General features: G+C 35.4%; 2 protein-coding genes and 1 long non-coding RNA gene across 10 annotated transcripts in view; 2 read left to right on the top strand and 1 right to left on the bottom strand.

Annotated features, from left to right (window-relative positions):
* Zip102B (Zinc/iron regulated transporter-related protein 102B) overlaps positions 1–13,373 on the top strand; it is a 268,559-nt gene that overhangs the window by 85,774 nt on the left and 169,412 nt on the right. For 3 of the 8 annotated variants that reach the window (XR_011397331.1, XR_011397330.1, XM_070112550.1), the window contains exons 2-3: positions 9,866–10,220; positions 10,279–10,803. Coding sequence is in view for 6 of the 8 variants with exons in the window: in XM_070112550.1 (XP_069968651.1) it covers positions 9,866–10,220; positions 10,279–10,802 (879 nt within the window). In the remaining 2 variants the exon portion in view is untranslated. Of the gene's footprint in view, positions 1–9,865; positions 10,221–10,278; positions 11,654–13,373 lie in introns of those variants that run through there. The other 5 variants (XM_070112553.1, XM_070112554.1, XM_070112555.1 and 2 more) reach the window with 3 other exon arrangements.
* On the top strand, positions 2,690–7,832 carry LOC138858088 (uncharacterized). The gene is made up of 3 exons (XR_011397335.1): positions 2,690–6,342; positions 6,406–6,565; positions 6,624–7,832. It is a non-coding gene; the product is annotated as an uncharacterized lncRNA (long non-coding RNA).
* LOC118681956 (uncharacterized) lies at positions 7,225–8,603 on the bottom strand. Its single transcript, XM_036368591.2, has 4 exons — positions 8,246–8,603; positions 8,022–8,189; positions 7,748–7,956; positions 7,225–7,679 (listed from the first exon to the last, which is right to left on the bottom strand). The coding sequence occupies exons 1-4, from the start codon at positions 8,353–8,355 to the stop codon at positions 7,225–7,227; spliced, it is 942 nt and encodes a 313-aa protein (XP_036224484.2). The 5' UTR covers positions 8,356–8,603.

Below are 13,373 nucleotides of genomic sequence, written 5' to 3'. Positions count from 1 at the left end.
TCTATTATATGAATTTCAATTATATATCTGACACAATGGCCGATATTTACGGTAAAAAGTCAACTATAGGTACTGGGGTCCACATATTCAGTACCTAGGGGCTTGAACAGTTTTTGTTCGATTTAGAGAATTTTTGGTCACAAGGTGGCATACGTTAAACGTATTATTCACGCAAAGTTTTACCCCGATATAATCATTGTTGCTTGATTTGCATAGTGGAAAGGGAAAGAATCAAGTGGAATTTAAAATGGTGTCATATGGAAAATAGGCGTGGTTGTAGTCCGATTTCGCCCATTTTCGCACCATAACATAGAAATATAAAAAGAATGTTATGTACTAAATTTGGTTGAAATCGGTTAAAAAGATCCCAAGATATGGGTTTTCACCTAAAAGTGGGCGGTGTCACGCCCACTGTCTAATTTTGAACGCGATTCCTATAAAGTCATCTCATACCATCCCTGAGATAAAATATAGAAATATAAAAAGAATGTTATGTACCAAATTTGGTTGAAATCAGTTAAAAAGATACCGTGATCTTGTGTACCAAATAACAGTCTTGTATCTAATTGCGGAGCTTAGTTATGACAATTTATTTGTTTTTGCTTATTGGCGTTTTGTGGGCGTGAAAGGGGTCCGATTACGCCCATCTGCAATATCAACCGTCTTACTGTACGAAGAAACATATGTACCAAGTTTCATAAAGATATCTCAATTTTTACTCAAGTAACAGCTTGCACGGACGGACAGACAGTCACCCGGATTTCAACTCGTCACTTCATCCTGATCATTTATATGTACATAACCCTATATCTAACTCGATTAGTTTTAGGTGATACAAACAACCGTTAGGTGAACAAAACTATTATACTCTGTAGCAACATGTTGCGAGAGTATAAAAATGTGATAGTAAATTTACTAAAGCAACTTTAAGAGTGACTAATATACTATTGAACATATCTGAAAATGTAACCTTCTCAATTTCCAACTGCTTCTTGTGCTGTTCTGATTTCACCTCGCTTCTACAAATTCTAGTAGTGTATCTTCTCTAAAAGTTATTTTGTGTATTTTTGAATTCACAATGGATAAAAATCTGATCCTGATATAATCAAATTGGATACTGATAATTAATATTTATATGGATATGCTGGATATGATTGATATGTTCTTTAATATTGTAGAACATAATTTTGTTCTATCATCAATAGCTTCCGTAGCGCATGCAACGAAATACGTTTTACTTCACTTTTTTTTTTTAAACTTGGGTTACTTTACTTAAGTTTTAGTAAGGATTCAGAATCTTTCCGGAATAGAAGAGGGCTATATAACTAATATTCACGATTTTGTAACGTCCGCCTGACCTTACTCCATATTTATGTTTATATTTATCTACATTCACTACTTCTTACTATAAATAGGAAAGATTTGTGTGTATGTTTGAAAATAATAAGCCAAGTTTTCGTCTGATCTTATCAATTTTAGGCACAAAGAAAAGCACGCTATTTCAATTTCATTAGGGGACTTATATTGTCAGGAAAACATTTTCACCAAATTTCAATAACATATCGCACGGATTGACCGATATTTTCAGCAAGAAGTCAGCCATGCGCACTATCCACATTTTCGATATGTGGGACAATTTTTAGACCTGAGATGGCATACCTTAAAGGAAATTTTTATCTCGATATTTTAACAAGTGCTTGATTTATATACTAAAAAGGGGAAAAATCAGATGGAACTTAAAGTTGCGTTAAGTCAGAAGTAAGTGTGGTTACTGCCTGATATCATTTTCACTGTTACATGGGAATGTCAAAATAATTTTATATACAAAATTTGGTTGCAATTGGTAGAGTAGGTTCGGAGATATGTGGTTTCTCCTAAATGTGAGCTGTGCCACGCCCATTGTCCAATTTTATCACAGTTTCTGTAGTTTTTAACAAAATCGTTATATACGGAGTGGGCGTGCTTATCATTCAATTTCAATTTGGGTGATACAGTTTGAGATATATATTCATTAAACCTATTAGCCACGCCCACTTTAAAAAAAATTTACAAACCACAGGCGCCCCTCTATAATTTGTAGGTTTTTAATTAATAGCGTTTTGTGGGCGCGGCAGTGGTCCGATTATGCCCATCTACGAACTCGTCTTTACTTTTTTGCCAAGGAACAAGTGTACCATTTCATTAAGATATCTCAATTTTTACTCAAATGATCGCTTGCATAAACGGACAGACAGACAGTCCCTCGAAATTCAACTCGTCTCGGCATCCTGATCGTTTATCTTTATATATATATTTCTTCTGTGCGTGTGTATGTTACTGAATTCCTCCTAGAAGCCTGGACCGATTTTGATGAAATTTTTTGTGTGAGTTTTTTCTTTGTTATTTGCGAACGAAGCAACATCAAGGATGAAAGGACAAGGATGACATGAAGCGAGACTCTCATTTTCGCTGATTTTTCTGTTATTCTCTTTCCCTGATTATTAAAATCAGGGAATTTCGAACAGCTGATGTCAAAAAAGGCGGGATGCCAGAAATAAACCCGCTAAAAATAGCTAACAAAAGCAGTGCGAAACGAAATTTCAGGGAACGACAAAAATATTTTTGAATAACGTGCAACTAAATTTTATTTGCTAATTTAATTTAAAACGTTTATCATAAAACCATGATATTTTATTATGACTTGTATTGTATCTTTGTTATAATTTTTTTTATTTATATGTTTTTTTTAATGTTATATGATTTTTTTAAAAAATTTTAATCCAGCCATCCAGAACGCTTCGATAAATTTCAATGAAGTCCTTCCACAGTTCTTCGTTTATCCGTGACGTCATTACGCTTCAATGTTTGCTTACGACTGAAAAAAATAGACTGCTTGCATGATGCAAGCGTTTACACCATAAAACATGTTCATAACAACATCATGTTTTTAAAATTTTTTAAAAACCATCGCACATGTATGACGAACACGAATTTATTATGTTTACACGCTCATTCTTCTCATCACGCCGCACATGCTTGCAAACAAGAATGACCGTGTAAAGGCCGCTTAAGATTTTAAATTTAAAAATTCATCCCATTCGCGGTAAGAGTTGGCGTTATAGAATAGCGCCATCTATACTTCATCTATTTAACTTGATATTGAAACAGATAAAAATCTATTATTCTATTGTTATTTTCGTTGTCATCTTATACGGGGAGTGTGGTAATAACTGCATCTTTTTAGTTAACACAACTTCTTTATTTCACTTCACTCATACAGTATATATATATATATACAGTACTTATTAAAGAATGTTTGAAATTTTCGAATTAACGACGTGTGTACAGGACGTCTGTCGGATCTGCTAGTATACATATATGTATATAACTCCATTTCTAGCAACATGTTGAAAAAGTATAAAAAATTACCGGAATAGCTCTAGTGTTGACAAAAGGTTATAATTTGAGATGAGTGCATAATGGCTCACAAATATTCTCGAGAAGATTTAAGCGGCAACTATAAAATTACTACTGTCTGGTGATTTTGGCAGATCGGTCAAATATATTCCGAACGATTTCTTGAAATTGGGAATAGTATTACAGAACGGCAACCAAATACTCAATACATTAAATTGCCAGATAATTTCTGCACTGCTGTTCACGTCAAAAATTTATTAACTAAGAGTATTTTCCTGGAAATAAAAAATAATTACTTGGATCATAACAGACTCTATAATCGGGCCACAAATGTAGATGTTGACGAAATTTATTTCTAGATACAACAGTTGCCAAGTGATCTGATGTATTTTAAATCAATCGCAAATTTTATTAACGGAAATGAAAGTAAATTAAAATGTCAAATTGTGTTTCTAAATTCTCTAGACATACCCCTAACGGCATCACATAATGCTTATTCATTACAGTAATTTGAATCCAACTCGAATGTGCAACGGTACAAGTTTGATAATCAAAGAGATTACAGGAGTTTATGACTGGAAAAATTATCCTGTTGCCATCGTACCGTGGTTAGATAAAATGCTAATGATATAGCGTAGGCTAAATCAAGTCGTACCAAAATGGCATCAAAATTAAGTACCGTACCGTGGTTAGCTAATATATCATTGTGAGGGGCAGCCGTAGATATTTGGCTGCAACAACAAATATATCAATAATATGAGTTGGTCGCTTATCTGCGTAAGCGAAATCAAGTCGTGCCGTTGTTAAATAATATGCTAAATAATAATTTATGCCGATTTGGCAAGACTTGATTTCCCTACGTTTATTATGAATAATGGATTATTCCATTCAGAACGAAAAAAGCATACAGAACTCTTAAATAAGCAAAAAATGTTAATAAAGATTTAATTTATGCGACTGAATAAATACAAAACTTAAGATACAATTTTATTTACAGTTACGGTAAGGCTGCTCTTTGGAGGCTGCCGTTAACTTGCATGCTTATAAATATGTGCCTGTGAATTTGCATTCCTCAGATTTTTCATTTCGACTAACCTTCAGAAAGAATGAATTGCTGATAACAAGTAATATTCATAGTATAAGATCACAACAACATTTCCATTCATAGTCGCAAGGGTATTACCAACAAAGAAGATAAATTTAAACAATTTCTAGTCAAGTCTGCTGAAGTAGGAGAATATTATTTTAGTTTCTTCATATATTTGCATATAGTTGATCACAAATATGAACATTGATGCTTTTGTGATTTAAGTCTAGCTGCCTACCTGCTCTTTTCCTACATTTCGCTTTGACATCAGCATCAAAATATGATTGCCATCCAATTGTCGTTGTAATTTACATCTAAGTGTATTTTTGTGTAAAGTTCTCAGTCATTTTAGCAAATTTGTGTGTTTGCGATTGCGCATATGGTGATGTGTACAAGCAAATGTATGTATGTAAATATAGAGTCCTGTAAAGCGACATGCGACAGATTGACGACAAAGTTTGAGACGATTTGACATAAATTTTCACTTTTAAATATTAGTTAACAAATAAACCGTTCAACTAAAGTAGAGAAATTTAACTAATTAGTAAGTAGTAAGAAGTAACAAACATTACTTATACAGCGATCCAGAGGTTCCTTATGGATATCAAATTTGAATGAGGAAGCTGAAGCTAAAATGTTCACATTTTTTAAACAATCTGTTGAACAAGAAACAGAATATTCAATACATGTGGAGTTTGGGTAATTCGTGGACCAATGTCACATATATTCGGCAGTAAACTGTAGTATATCGGATGTTATACGTTCATTAAATTTTGCTAAAATATCTTACATATTGACCTATGTATATGGTATAAAACCAACCGGAAGTTTGAAAATCTTATATTTGGTATATACAAGGTGCGTTTCAAAGTAAACAGGACTTTAAAAAAAAACAGACAGAACAAATGGTTTTATCGGCAAAATCAATCAATTTTATTCAAAATAGTCTCCTTCTGCTTTAATACAGCTTTTTGCACAGTCCAAAAGCATGTCGAACAAGTGTTTTAGCTCGTTGCCTGGTATGGCCCCCAGTATGCCGCTGCAAGCCTTTGAATGGCCTCCACGTCTGCATAACGCTTTCCTTTCATCGGCAAATGCAATGAAGCTCATGTTCGCACCGATGACAAAACCATACTGACACTTAAAACGCAATAACTTCACTTCAAATAGATGAAATGTCTTGAAATTTTTACTGGAAGTCGATAAAGGATAGCAGATTCTAACGTATATATGTGGTATCTTGGTTTATTTAATACACGTCTGGGCGACGTGATAGCCAAAATCCAACTGACATGCTTAGCTTAGGATTTAATATCTTATATGCGTATTTAGGTAACGGTGATCAGCATCATGCTGTAAACACAATACGGGCGACGGCGAATATTCGTCGTACTGGGCGATGCCGTCGGTGATTCGAACACACAATTATATATGAAGATTAACACAATACGCGACGGCGACGAATTTCGCCCACCATGACGATTTTTCATTCAGAGCAATTTCTAATTTTATCGCCGACCGCGGCGGCAAAAACGGCATTGCCATATCAAAGAAAGTTTATTTTCAGTAAAATCTTTAGAATTTTCAAAACAAATGCAAGAAAATGTCTGCGCTGGCAATATTAAGATTGTTTCTGTTTGGTTTCGTCATTTCAATTTCAAAATCAAAACATTGTGATATTTTTAAACGCGAAGTACGCACTAGGTGGCTATAAGCAAATAAGATGGAATTAAACGAGCAATTAATAGAGGGTATACGTAAATATGAGTGCATATACAATTTATCATCACCGGATTACAAAAATGTATTTAAAAAAACCCAAATTTGGGAAGAAGTAGCGAAAATAATAAATTTGCCGGGTGAGTCAAAGAAAAGCCTGTTTTATTATAAACTTTATTCTAAAGTATTATAAAAATTTGCAGAAGACAATTGTAGGAAACGATGGAAAGGACTACGTGACACGTACAAAAAACGTAAACGTGCGCAGCTACTGGCTTCCGGCAGTGGTGCTCCGATTCCATTCAAAACATGGAAATATATGAACACATTAAGTTTTTTGGACGGCTACAGTGATTCTCGAGAGTAAATATTACAATTGTCATATTTGTATTCTTATAATTCAATCTTTTCCACTTAATAGAACCATCGGCAACGTGCCTTTTGACGCAATTATTGAAGAAATAGAGTGTTCTACTTCAGCAAGTACAAGTACAAGTCCTCCTCCAGAAGGTTATTACACTCCTCCAAATGCGCCAAAACAAAAAAAAAAGGAAGGCAGTAAGGGATGACGTTAACGATGTGTTCACTGACATGATGAAGGAGTGCGTGGATACGGTGAAAGAGTTTGCAGCCTTTCCCACAGAACACGAGGATGCAACGTCACTGTTATTTAAAAGCTTGGCGAGGAACATAAGTGAGGCTAACCTAACCCCTCAACGCATACGACAAATTGAGGCGAAAGTAGTAGCCTTAGTGTATAGTGAATTAGGAAACTAAAAATTATATGTGTTTGACTGAAATATTTTCTTTATGTATTTTTTTTTAATTTTTTAGAACAATGCGTTAGACTGCTTATTATTTAATTTGAATTTTTATGCATTATGTAAATACATATTTCTTATGAATTGTTTTTTGTTACACTGTAGTGCAATTGTTATTTTGAAATAGGAACGCTTTTTGTTATTTTATATGAATTTTACGGAATGAAAAAGAAATTTAATAAAATTTCAGAAAATACTGGCTTAATTATTAAATAAATACTCCGCCAATTCGTCTCTCGATGCAAACGCCTCCGTCGTTGAACGGTTGGCTTGCGAAATTCGAAACGTTGGACTTTGCGAAGTTATTTGCCTCCAAATTCCAGGAACGAAAGCATCATTTTCCGAATGGTCCACCAACTCTTCAGTAAAATATCCCGAGCTCCTGTTTAGCATGAGATAATTATGTAGCACAACTGTTGCTAACACTATTTTGTCAATATATTTTGGTGCTGCATGTATATTGCTATGTAATATTCTCCACCTATTCGCTAATATACCAAACGCATTTTCGATGTAAACTCTGGCGGAAGATAGCTTTTTGTTGTAGTGTTGCTTCAGAGGCGACAAGTTGCGGCCAGGATATGGACGCATAAGGTTTTCCTTAAGTGGAAAAGCATTGTCCCCCACAAAGAAATACTGGAAGTCTTTATTTGTACCTAAATAAGGAAAGTATTTGTAATCATCAAAAATTAAGTTATTTCCAAAATTCAGATTATTTAATTACCCGGAAGGTGATCGAGAGGAGGCAATACGATGTTTCTTCTTAATATCATTTTCCCAAAAGCACTTTTGGCGAAAATTCCGCCATCGTTTTGACTTCCTACTGCCCTAACATCAACAAAAGGAAATGTATAGTCGGAGTCACAAGCTATGTTAATATGTTTGCCATCAATAGCACCTAGGCAGTGCGGCATTCCGGTTTTTATATAAAATCTACGAATAAAAAAAATTCATTTATCGAATAAATTTTTATTATTTATCAAAAATGTAAAGCCCACCTTTCAGAAATGTTTCTCCATTCGGATTGGTTTGGTTGAGTAACATAAACTGTGTGTAATTCATTCCAAATTGCAGCGCAAGTTTCGTAAATAATTTTCCTCAGCGTTGAAAGTCCAATTTTGTGAGACCATGCCAGAAATTTAAGACAGCATCCTTGAGATAAGTACCTAAATATAACTTCCTGTTATTTACAATGCTAATATAAATTATAAATATTAATTACATCAATGTAATTGCCAAACGTGTTTCTTCATTTATCGGTTCTCTTCTCGAACACCGATGGAGCTTGTCTTTTATCAAACAAAGAAGAGCATTAAATTTGTCAACACTCATCCTTGTTGCTTAGAAAAAGTGCTCTTTATCCATTGATTTCAGCGGTTTAAAACAAGTATCATGAAACCCTAATTCCTTTTTTGTTAAATTCACGGGTCGTATCCACCATCTTCTTCTTGAACGGAATTTAAAATACGCGGATTCATATTTTTTTAGACTCACAAGCACTAACAGTTGCAGCGAAAATCGTTAGTATTGTGGTTTACACGGCGGCAACACTCGGCGAAAATCCGTCCGACGGCATCGCCGAGTACGACGAATATTCGCCGTCGCTCGTATTGTGTTTATAGCATCAGGTGATGATGCTTTCAATATGTAATGCATTATTATGATAGCTTAATTAATGTATGTAAGAGAGATAGCTAAATGTAGAGATAGATAAATGTAAAGTAGAATGTAGGATAACTTAACCCTTAGTTGTACTAATATAAATGAACTTAATATTAACCTGTGAATGCATGAATTAAATAAATTTAAAGATATATTTAATGTGGGTGTCGCCACATATATACATATATATATTTTCGATCAAATTTCACAATTGGAACTGGGATCCACTTATTCGGTGCGTAGAGGCTTGAATAGTTTTGGTAAGATTTGGACAATTTTTGGTCACACGTCAAAGGCACTATTTGTTCCGGATATATTGATTGATTCTTGCGTTGGAATTTAAAATTGTGTTATATAGGAAGTAGGCGTAGTTTTTATCTGATTTTGCACATTTTCACACTAGAACATAAAAATGTCAAGATAGTAGAAATTGTATGAGATTTGCACCGAGACATAGGGTCTATTGTGCCCCTCAAGATAGTATCCCATACCAAATTTGATCGATATCGGTCGAGTAGGTCCTGAGTATCCTAAATGTTGGCGATGCCACGTCCATCGTATTATTTTGACCCCGGCTACTAGAAAGCCCTCTCGTAACATCTCGGGTGTAAAATGTGTCTGGCATATAGCATATTTATATTCAGGTAATAATCCGAATAATCACCCATTATTGCATTATAAATGTATTTTCGATTAATGGCGTTTCGTGGTCGTGTCAATCGTCCGATTTCGCCCATCTGCAATACCAACCCTCCTTGGATGCCAAGGAACATTGTACCCAGTTTGATCAATATATCTAAATTTTTACTCAATTTATCGCTTGCACAGGCGGACAGACAGACGGACGGTGATTGACGACAGTCCATCGGATTTTAACTCGTCTTGTCATCCTGATCATTTATATATTATATTTATGTATAATTCTATCTCTTTCTTGATTAGGTTTAGGTGATACAAACAACCGTTAGGTGAACAAAACTATTATACTCCGTAGCAACATATTGCAAGAGTATAATAAGTAAAATTTACACAAATTCCGGCGAAGAAGGATTGTATATATATCTTAGCGATACCACGAAATCGATTCGCATTACTTATTTCCGCATTAATGTTTGAATGCTTGTTTTGTATATGTACGTAAAACTCGGCATAAAATATAGATATATTTAACTACTTTCAGGAAAAACTTAAGTTTGTTACAGTTTTGGGTGCAGGCTTATTGGTAGGTACCGCATTAACCGTTATCATTCCGGAAGGAATACGCTCACTATATATGGATACCTTAAAAGCCAAGTTGCCAGAAGTTGCCACGATGTCTGGACGCAAAGTTGAAAAACCTCTATTTCCTGCTACAACAGATACTATTAATACTGACCATATGAGAGAATCTGACTTCTCCCGCACTATTGGTGTATCACTTGTATTGGGGTTTGTATTTATGCTACTTGTGGACCACATATCGCAACATAAAAGCGTAAACAGTTCTAAAGATAAAAACATAACAGCAACATTAGGCTTGGTTGTTCATGCCGCTGGTATGTATACACATTTATTTTAATTAATTTAATTATATATATTTTTTTCCATTTTCAGCTGATGGAGTAGCTCTTGGAGCTGCAGCAACGACCACCCACCAAGACGTTGAAATTATTGTATTTTTAGCAATCATGTTGCATAAAGCTCCAGCTGCCTTTGGGCTCGTTAGTTTTCTTTTGCATGAAAAAATTGAACATCAACAAATACGCAAGCACTTGTTAATTTTTTCTTGCTCGGCTCCACTATTAACTCTTTTGACTTTTTTTGGAATTGGACAGGAACAAAAGGAAACCCTCAATTCTTTAAATGCGACTGGAATAGCTATGCTTTTCTCAGCAGGCACATTTTTGTATGTAGCAACAGTGCATGTTCTACCAGAACTAACTCATGTTTCTAATTCGCATTCACATGGCCAGTATGATTATCGTCAACTGAACTGTGCATCAAGTGGGATTGAATCTCAGGGTGATATACATTCTACCAATGCCCGATTTTCGAAAGGTCTTCTTTTAAGTGAAATGATAATATTAATATGTGGTGCATTACTTCCTCTTATTATAACTTTTGGCCATCATCACTAAAGTAAGCTCTTATTCTTATGTTGATGAAAATTTTGATTTAACGGGAATAATCGATGTTTAACATTATGCCGTTTTAACTAAACATATCTGTTTCTAATAAAAAAGCTTAAGATAATTGCTCATAATTTTGGCTTGGCTAAACACAGCTTTAACTTAGGATATTAATGATACTATTGAAAAGGTTACAGTACAAACAATAATATATTTTTGGATTATGCCATAGTTTTTGATTCAACGATTAGTCGCATCCATTCGACTAGCTTACTCACTCTAAAATATGATTACTACAATTAAATTTTATTTGCTGTATTCCTCTTTTGCACGGGATTTAATAGTATCCGTAACTAATAGTTTGTAACACGTTAAAATAAAGAAACATACAGTGATTGTCACCTTCTTTGAGGAAGTATTATAAATGGCAATGATACCTCTTAAAAAAATAAAAGTTATAATAAGGACTACTATTTCCCTTAACAGCATCTATTTTATTAATTAAAAATGTTTAAAAAGTGTTTACAAGAATAATAATAATATAATAGTGCCATAGGTGAAATGGTACATATTCTTTCGTCTGCAGGAACACTTTAGAATATCATCCTCCGTATTGGGACAGAGGAGGCTCTCCATATTAAAAATATATATGTATATAAATATATACAGCCGTGGGAGACCTATTCAGGGATGTTATGGAATTCGATCGTTATCGCAATCAGCATTAAAATCGACAATTTATGGATTTGGTGTCACAAATTTTGAATTAATTGTTCGAACCTGATCTGATATCAATTTTGAGTGTTACAGAAAAAGACTTATGATTTACTTATCAGAAATAAACTCATACGCTAACAGAATTGTTATTTTAATTCGCAGTTACTCATGTTTCAACATTCGTTGTTTTATGTGCTTATTAATGAGTGATATGAACGTGATAAAATATACGTTAGTTATTTAATTAGATAAATAAAATTCATTTTTTACTTTAAAATTCTTTTTGCTTATACTGACTTAGAAGCAAAAATAAAAATCAGAGCAATAATGATAGAATACAAGATAACGACAAGTATTTACCGTTGGTTTTTTCGGTTTAGGCTGAGACAATTATTACAAAAACAAATTGCATTATAACCGCCATCATGTGACGTAATACTTATAGAAAGAGAAGAAGTATCGAACAGCATGTAAATTGCAAGGAAAAACCTTAGCACTTTTGGTAATTCGTGAACAAATTAACACCCAATTTTACGGAGAGTGCACTATTTCTCACACTGAACCGTTAAAATAAAATACTTGTGTGATTTTGTGAACAATCCCACTATTTTCAATTTATTTTCACCAATTAATTTGAACCATCGCATTTATGTAAAATTATGACATTTATAACTTTACGAAGTTCATAAATGAAAGTGGATGTCGAAGAGCCGGGCGGCGAGAATCCATGTGGATCAATGCGTATAATCGAATCAGTTGTCCAATCGAATGAGGTGTTGACGCGGCGCAGTGTACAATCGAAATGGATGAATAGGGTTGCGCGCAGGTTCGCTATTTTGTCGAATAAGGTGTATCTGCTGCGGAGACCATCGTTTTTGTTTGCTGGTGTGGTGTACAGGCGCGATGATGTGGTGTATTGTGTTGTCCCGTGTGGTGATGTATGAGTGTGGTGTATGTTGTTGTTGTAACGGTTACCTAGTCCCCGTTTGGGTGATAAATTCCAGATTCGTTGTCGTCGTGGTCATCTAACGGGAGGCCCAGGAAACGAGCTGTTTCGACGGGGTCGGACCATAGGGAGAGGGGTGTTAGATGAGTGGGGTTTGTTGGGCATGCAAAGAGGTTGTTAGTGTCATGCGGAGACTCATTGCACGCAGGACATGTGTTTGGTATGTCGGGGTCTATTCTGAATAAGTAGGAGTTTAACCTGCTACAGTATCCAGAACGAAGTTGCGCGAGGGTCACTCTGGTTTCGCGAGGCAACTCGAGCTCTACGTCTGCTATGGGTGGTGGTTTGACTCCTATTACGCCATTCACTGAGAGGGAGTCTGTGAAGGTGTTGATGGCCCCACTGTGAATGGCGGTCAGTGCCTGTCTAAAGTTCTTTGCGTCCGAAGTCCGGTCGGCGTACTGTCTAATGTCGTCGACGTAATCAAGGAAAGCAGGCGACTACAGGGGTGGTTTTTACGAAAACATCGCAGCAGAAACTGCTTGGAGAGGAGCTCGTTATGTTCCTTAACCGGAAGCATACGGGCCTCACTATGTAGGTGTTCGATTGGAGACATCAAGAAGCATCCCGTGATAGTCCGGAGTGCAGTGTTCTGACAGGTCTGAAGCTTCTTCTTCTGCGTGTCACTGCACCCAGGCGACCATATTGGGACTGCGTAATTTAGGACCGGCCGGCCGATTGCCTTGTATGTTGCCAACAACGTTTTTTTTGTCTTTTCCCCAAGAGCTGCCGGCAAGCGACTTGAGGATTTTGTTGCGGCTCTGTACTTTGGCAGTTATCGTGGTCGTGTGAGGAGTGAAAGAGCACAGACTGTCCAAAGTGACGCCTAAAATTTTAGGGTTATTGACTGTCGGAAT

This window comes from Bactrocera oleae, chromosome X (assembly GCF_042242935.1).
Source record: "Bactrocera oleae isolate idBacOlea1 chromosome X, idBacOlea1, whole genome shotgun sequence".
NCBI classification, from domain to species: domain Eukaryota; kingdom Metazoa; phylum Arthropoda; class Insecta; order Diptera; family Tephritidae; genus Bactrocera; species Bactrocera oleae.
This window is presented reverse-complemented; position numbering and strand designations above follow the sequence as displayed.

Coding starts and splice junctions, on each gene's coding strand:
- LOC118681956 (XM_036368591.2), bottom strand. CDS start 8,355: ATGAGTGTTGACAAATTTAATGCTCTTCTTTGTTTGATAAAAGACAAG. Junction 7,957..8,021: donor TGGAGAAACATTTCTGAAAG/GTGGGCTTTACA, acceptor TTTTATTCGTAG/ATTTTATATAAAAACCGGAA. Junction 7,680..7,747: donor TCCTCTCGATCACCTTCCGG/GTAATTAAATAA, acceptor TTCCTTATTTAG/GTACAAATAAAGACTTCCAG.